Source organism: Corvus moneduloides, chromosome 2 (genome assembly GCF_009650955.1).
Source record: "Corvus moneduloides isolate bCorMon1 chromosome 2, bCorMon1.pri, whole genome shotgun sequence".
Classification (NCBI taxonomy): Eukaryota; Metazoa; Chordata; class Aves; order Passeriformes; family Corvidae; genus Corvus; species Corvus moneduloides.
Genome location: NC_045477.1, coordinates 80206 through 87814, shown reverse-complemented (window position 1 = coordinate 87814; position 7609 = coordinate 80206). Strand labels below are relative to the sequence as shown.

At 47.7% G+C, this 7609-nt stretch overlaps 1 protein-coding gene across 2 annotated transcripts in view; it reads left to right on the top strand.

Moving 5' to 3' along the window:
* Positions 1-1898: 1898 nt before the first annotated feature.
* Positions 1899-7609, top strand: part of EVA1C (eva-1 homolog C) — a 32786-nt gene continuing 27075 nt past the window's right edge. The window contains exon 1 of one of the 2 annotated variants that reach the window (XM_032094316.1): positions 1899-2280. In XM_032094316.1, the coding sequence (XP_031950207.1) occupies positions 2154-2280 (127 nt within the window). In that variant the 5' untranslated portion in view covers positions 1899-2153. The remainder of the gene's footprint in view (positions 2281-7609) is intronic. The other variant, XM_032094307.1, reaches the window with a different exon arrangement.

The window sequence follows — 7609 nt, the reverse complement described above, 5'->3', positions numbered from 1 at the left end:
TGTTAGAGCTGTCGCAGGTGGCCTGAATATGAGAAATCTCTCCACTGGCTGTATAGGGAGTGGAGGTTTGGCATCCTGAAGCATCTGACTGCACTCACCTAAAGTTATGGCAGATACGTAGTTATGGCAGGTAGGAAGTTGGGATAGACAGGTAAGTTCACCCTAATCATCTAAACACCTTTCTAGAGGATCCAAGTATGGCCTCCAAATGCTTTCTTTGTAAAAATCTATGCTACTTGTTCCCCAGCATTCATTTCTGCCTTTGGCGGGACTGACCTGAGACAGTAAATGCAGGAAGTGTCAGATTGAATGATCAGGTATGGCAAGGTCAAGGGGAAAAAGTAGGGGAGTAGGGGGAGGCTCCCACAAGTCTCCTTCCAGTTATCCAGCTGGAAGGCAGAGGGTTGCGTTCAGAGGCAAACACTGTCCTTATCTGAAGCAACCAGAAGCAAGGGCTTCACCTGCAGAGCTACTGTTCTCTCTCCCCGTCTGTGTTTGCAGTTGCAGATGTTTCAGGGTGATTTTATACTGTTATTTCGGCATCTTTGATCCCATTTATCTGAGCTCAGTAAAAGTTGATGGAATGCCCCTGACCTCAGACAGGTTCATGTGAAACCTGTTTTGCTCTTATCTGCCCAAGACTAAGGAAGCATACTCTAATATATGTGCTACCCAGTTGTTTTTTTGTGTCTGAAGAGGGAGAGGGTCAGGAACAAAAGTGGATTCAGATTCAAACGTGAAGACCAAGCTGGTCAAAGTTCAGTGTAACCTCTGAAAAGGGGTGCCAAAGTTTGGAAATTCAAATCTGGATGCATTCCAACTTCAGTTGGAACAGGAGATGAATAGATCTAACACAATTAGTTTGGTTCCATCATCTTTCACCTACTCACTCGTGAGGATTTTCTTCCGGAGAAAGATCAGTATGAACATGCATGGCAGGATGTAAACAGCTGGATATTTATGTTTACCCATTTTATACCCCAGCACAGCCCCAGGAAAAAAAGATGCTTTCATGCCCCATTTTCGGTGTTAGTTCTAAGCTCTCTTTCCTGGGGAGAGCTCTTATAGGAACTGGGAAATGAGTGTCCTGATACATTCCCTTGAGTCTCTCATATCGTAAAAGAAGCACCAAATTATATTTGAAGGTAGTTTAGCAGGTTGCAATGACAATTTGTTTGAACTTCTCACTGGTTCACTTTTCCATATCACAAAAGATTTCAGGGAACAACTTGAACTCTCTCAAAGTAACTTCAAGATGTTTCCTCACTTTGCAGTGAAAACTTTAAGCTAAGCCTACACACTTCAAACTCAAGGCATGCTGAAGTAGAGTCGTAAAACTGCGGGGCTGCGGTAAGATGGTGTCACACACCATCAGAGTGAGGAAACAGAGAGAGTCCTTTTGCAACATGGAAGAGTCAGTGCTGTTTGCCCACTGAAATCCCTCATCCAGAGATCCTGCCCGGCGCAGCTCCCACCTGGGTTCCCTCAGAGACCCGTGAGCCGAGGTGTAAGGGCAGGAACGGCACAAGGGTCCGGCAGGAGGGGCGACGACGTCTGCAGTAGGGAAAGCAGGGAAGTTGGGCTGCGGGGGACAGGGAGTGATGGGGAGCACCTTGCACCTGTCTGGGGAAAAACACAAGCGGGGAAATGTGGCCACATGAGTCGCGGTGTGTGTGTTAAGTCCGTGACAGTCCTCCAACCATTGCCAAGCAAGAATGAGGGGGGAGACGGTGAAATCGAGCCTCTTGACCAGGAGGGAGGCGCGAACTGCCCGGAGAGGGGTGGGGAGAGCCGGGGAGGGCGGGCGAGGTGCAGCCGGGTCTGAGTCAGCCCGGCCGCACGATGTGCGCCGAGGGCAGTGCCCGGCACGGCGCCGCCGGGAGCCCGCGTCCCTTCCCGTCCGTTCCCCGCCGCCCCCGCGTCCCAAGTGCCCGCGCCGGCTGGACCCGCTCCCGCCGCGGCCGCTGGCAGGGCTGCTCCGCCCTCGCCCTCCTTCTCCCCCTTCTCCTCCTCCTCCTTCTTCTCCCGCGCGGGGCAAGGGCAGCCCCGAGGGCGCCCGGCGGCCCGGGGGGGCCGCACCGCCAGCCGGGAGCGGCTGCACCATGTGAAGCGGCGGGGCTGCCCCCCCGCCCCGAGCCGCCCTCTCCCGCACCATGAGGGACGGGGATGCGGGGCAGCACCCACGCCGCGCACAGGTAGAGCCCGGGCGGCTCCTCCGCCTCCTGTCCTGCGTGGTCCTTGTGTGCGGAGCGGAGGTCGCGGCGCTCGCCGACTTCTCAGGTACGGGGCGGGCACCGCGTGACGGGCTCCGGGCTGCGGGGGCTGCGGGGCTCCGAGGGGCCGGGCGGAGGCGGGCACGCCGCGGGCAGGGTCTGGCGGGGGCTGCCAGCTCCCCGCGATGCCCCGCGGGGACCCGCCACATCCAGGGCAGGGGCCGCGGGCTCCCGGCCGGAGCGCCGCACGGAGCCGCGTATTCCCCGGAGCGCTCCGTGTTCCGTATCCCCTCTGCGGGGCCGTGTCCCGGGCCTGCACCCCGGGGAGCGCAGGTCGGATGAGCCCTGAAGAAGGCAGGGAGGAGGAGAGGTTTAAGGCTTTCCAGAGGGGCCAGGTGGGAAGGGACACGAGAAGCTGAGCTGTCGCTGCGCGGTGGGAACGCTGTGGGTGGATCGGCCAGGGCCTGACCAAAAGTGCGTGGAAGTCCCTGGAAAGGTTCCCACTTTCTCCTGGAGACTTGGAGTCGGGCCCTGAGGGAGCGAACAAGTGCTGTACTTCCCTCTGCTAGGAGGGAAGCCTCGTAGCACCGGTATGAGGGGAGTCCCTTCGCAGGGAGCACAGGCACCAGAAATCACAGACGTGATCCTTGGGAGGGTGCTGCGTCAGTGCAAAGTGAAGTGACTGGAGGAACTGGGAAAATATCCTTGTTTCCATCAAGATGAGGAAGCAATCTCTGTTCTTTGTTTGTGAAAACTGCACTCTTGTACCTTTTCTACTGCTCCAGGGCATCCCACTGCTGTTAGAAAGTTATTTAGAAGAGCTGCTTCTCTCCTTCCTACGTTATCACAGCGAACACAGCATATTCCTTAAGCTTAAGGAACTGCCTCTAGGGCAGAAAGCAAACCTTACCCGTATTGAACAGAGCAGAACTTCCCAAAAGCCAGTTGAGTGCACTGCAACAAAGTTAATATATAATTAATAGTCAAAATGTGTTGTTATGCATTTTAATGTAGTTCGTGCTGATACAGTTCAAAATGCTGGTCATGGCTCTGTAGAAACTATTTTCCCAGCAACAGAAAAATACAGTTTGTAATTTTTAAAATTGCGTTCGGCTCCACAAGCCTGAAAATTTCTAAGCAAGCAGCCATGAAATTTAAAGACCAGAATTACGTACTTGGATAAGCTACATTTCTCATATTAAATTCCTTTCACATGTAAAAGGCTTTTAAATGCTTGCTGTCTCATTCTTTGGTGGTTTTTTTTGCTTAACTGCTGGTTTGGGATGTTAGTTTTGGAATCACATGGTGGTTCTCCACAATAACATAAAACAAATGTTGAAATTTTCCCTTTCAACTAGCCACTGAGTTAAAAATTATTCCCTTATCTAGGAAAGTTCCTCTCACAAAAGTCTGTTCATTTTTCAAATGATGTTATTTAGATAAGGTTATCCAAGATTAATTTCAGAAGTACAGCTGTCTTCAGTATTCATTGTGCACTGAGCTTTCCAAATAGGTAAAATGATCAGAGAAAAAAAGCTATCTCACCCCAGAGATCAATATTAAACATGACATGCAGACATTTCAGTAAATAAAGCGTAGAAAAGAAAAGCAGATTCCAGAGTTCTTACCAGACTGGGAAGTTCCCAGGCCTGAACAAATTCTGCTCACATTTTACTTTTAACATGGAGATCTAATCCAGAATAACAGAAGAGATCAAAATGTTACTGGAACCTTTAAAAAAAAATGTATCCAGAGCATAGGGAGAAGTTTTTAGCTGCTTCAAAAGCAGGTACCGCTTCAAAAGCTGCCAGAGGTGAGACGACACCCTGCAGTGCCATCCCCAGGCTGTTTAATACTGTTGAAGAACTACAAGCTCCGTAACAGCAGCTTTGAGATGAGTTTGTGCAGTTGCTCATTTCCCTTATTTGCTCCCTCCCTCAGCAGGAACAGCAACTCGATTTTCCTAAACTCTGCTGAATATTTGTGGCCACAAACCTGTCCCGTTTAAAGGAGCAGTGCCCTGCAGCTGCCAAGTGCAATCAGGCCTCTACCCCTAACACCCAAACTCTTTTCCTCTCTCCTCCTCTGCCCACCATTCTGACAGCTTTCCAGAGTTCCTTCCTAGACTGCTGCCAGGTTCCAACACCTGCCCATGTAATCTCTGTTGTTCCCTTAATGCAAGTGTTAAATCGTGCCAGCAGTTCCACCCTGCTCAGAGCCCATTTGTTCATCACCAGACCTCGCTGTTGGCTTGTAACAACCCAAAGATGCACCCTCGTGGGATCTGTTTGATGTTTTGGAAAGGGGAGCCGGGAGCAGTGTATAGTGAAGGGTTATTATTACTTTATTTATAAGTTTGACTTGTATTTGTGGTCTATATCCTTTCTACTGTCTAGAGCTGCAGGTTCTTGCTCTCATCTGTCCAGCTTTTAACTGTGAGAAAAAAATTTCTTGCTCTATTTTTTTTTTTTTTAGAGAGGCATTTCTTCACTGTGCAATAACATTTTGTGGATTGGTATTTGCTAGGGAAGAAAAATGTTCTGAAATAAAGACACCACCAGCAGTTCAAAATTCAGCTCTGTGAGAACAACTCAATCGTGTCTCTTATTGGAAGTAATGTTGATATGATAAAAATCTGCATAATCTATGTTTCTCTAGAAGTTTGGACAAGAAATTCAAAGGTTGGACTTGATGATCTTGCAGGTCTTTTCCAATCTTAATGATTCTATGAATCTATTAGTTTCATTGGTTACTGAAAGCGGAGGTGTGCTCTGAGGTCTGCAGTCCTCTGTGTAATTAATTTTTCAAAGTGGAATCCAAGTATTCTTGCCCAAATTTAAACTGAAAGCTGAAAGTTTTGGAAGAAGAGAGATTTAATCCACAGTCCTTTCCTTAGATCTTCACGAATATAAGAGGGATCCTACAACTAGAGAATTTTCTTCCCCTCATGCCCATTCTTCAAAACACACCTTTTAACTAAAATATATCTTTATCTTCTCAGTGATCACTTGCAGCTTTCACGTTTTGGATCAGGTCCCGTTCCAGGGGGCTGCTGTGAATTTTGCTAGTTCTCCAGTCTCTGGGAACTAAAATCCTGAATACTCTGGGCTCCCAGGAGACTGTCAGAAGGGCTGTTTTTCAGGACATCAGGGCCTCATGACAGCCATTCCCTCACAACTCCTCTATGTTCAAGGACTGGTTCTCAAAACAGGTGAAATAAGAGCTGGCAAAATCAGCAAACTTCTTTACAGTATTTCACACTGTAGGTGTTCTGGTGCCATAGAAAGCCCAGCTGCTGAGGGAGAGCTGGCTTGGCTGGGGATGGTGGCATTTTGAGGGTACCTTCCCCACAGCAGGGATCACTGCTCCTCACCTCCTCTCATCCTCTTGCTCTCCATGCTGGCGGAGGGAAAAGGCCTCAGCTCTCCATCCTATCCCCATGGCTCCTCCCACCTCTTCCCTGTCTGTTGACAAAGTGAACTGACCCCTTATCCATCTGGGAACAAACTCCTTCTCTCTGGCAACACTGAGGAACACTCATTCACCCTTTTTTAATGCTTCTTTCTTTTTCTGTTCTCCTTGCTGCTCTGAGCTCAGGCTTGACCGCACCTCCTTGGCTCACCCACCAGTCAGTCTTCCTTTCTTTACCTGAGTCCCAGCTAGGTTTTCTGGGCAGCTTCCAAGAAATGTGGCTATAACTGAAGATTAAAAATGAAGTAATTGTGATTGCATAACTGGGGTGAGGAATGACTTTCTGGATGTGAACAGAAAGCAGCCGCTGCTTAGGGAGAACCTTTTAATCTCTGTTCTCTGGTGTCAACTTTTCTGTCTTTTCTTCCAAAACAGTTCAGACAGAACTGTGCATCACCTTAACTCCATAGACTTGGTCTCCTGACCCAACCATAGAAACAAGTGGATCTAATGAAAAAGCAAAGTTCACCCAAGAAATATAATCTGCTCCTGTGACCTTTCTGCATTAAAAGTTTCCATTAAGTTCTGTGGCATTCACCCATCCCAGATTCCCCCAGGTAAACGGAAAGCAAACAAACGCTTTGAGCAAATGCTTTGTTTGTAGTAACGTGGCAGGATCAATCACTACCAACCACAATGATGCAGAGGTTTTTTTGTTGGCCTTGTGTTGGCGAGATAAAAGCCTATATAAATTTCCTTGAGTCAGTTCTTTTGACTCACTGTGGCAATTGCAGCGTGTCCTTCAACCAGGATATTTAAAGAAGTGCTAGCAGGAGTGATGCAATAATGCATCTTCTCTATACTGCCTTGTAAAAGTCAAGTGAAAGTGTTCATTGCTTTATTTAAAGAAAAACATTTAATTTTAGAAATATGTTTCATTTCAGTAATATGCGAGTTAAACCTCAAAGTCAGGTTTAAAGTTTCTCTGAGTGAAGAGGGCTCTGGTCTGGGATTTGTTCTGTGGAACAAAGAGGCGTGTGTCAGAACTGAGATTTTAGCTTAGATCATGGTGCTGAGACCCAAGGTTTTGTTTCAGGCCTGTCCCTGCAGCTCTTTTTGCCTTTCTGAGGAAGTTTGACTTATGAAACCACATTTTAGATGTGCTAATATTTTTTTGTTAAATCCTCTGATGAGATTTAGTTATCCTTGTTAGAGAAGTAAAAGCTTTGCTCCTGTCAAGTTCTTACAGATTTTGTGAGACCTTTACAGTTACAGTAAGCTAGGTCTTCATATCCCCAAGAAGGGATGCTGCCCCCAAAGCTCTCCCGAAATGAGTTAAGGGGTAGCGTGACGCTCTTGCCCCTACATTTGTTGGGGAATTCAAACACGAGACGCAAAACTTGAGTCCCTGAGCTCCACCACTCGGAGACCACCATGTTTGAGTCTGTCAGATTCTCACAGCTTTGGGGCAGGAAGTTTGGGGCAGAACTCTCTCTGTTCGCTCTGGGCAGAGTGCTGGCACCTGACACACCATATGCTATTTTTATTCAAAATAAATAGCAGGGATTAGCTCCCCCCTGCCTTCCTGTTCCATCTGCTGCTGCTATCCTTCCCAGTAAGGCAGAGCTTCCAGTCTCAACTTTATTAGAGAAAGGGGTTACAGACTTGTTCCAAATAAATACTCAGCTTTTGTTGGAAGTGTCCCCAGACAGAGAAGGCACTGTCTGATCAGTCACCACTTACCAGAATTCTGTCATCTGCCAGCCATAATCTACAACTAAAATTGAAATATTTTGATATATTACCCAACACAGAGAAAATAGTGTCTTAAGGGAGCTGAAGAACAGAAGGAGGCGTGGTTGTGCCTTATTTGTCCAACATTGGTGAGTCATTTAATCTGAATTTCTAGGCATTTTAAGAGTTTTGCTTCAAAGGTCTATTGTGTGGCTTCTGGCAACAAATTAAATACCAGTGAGGTTTGGCTC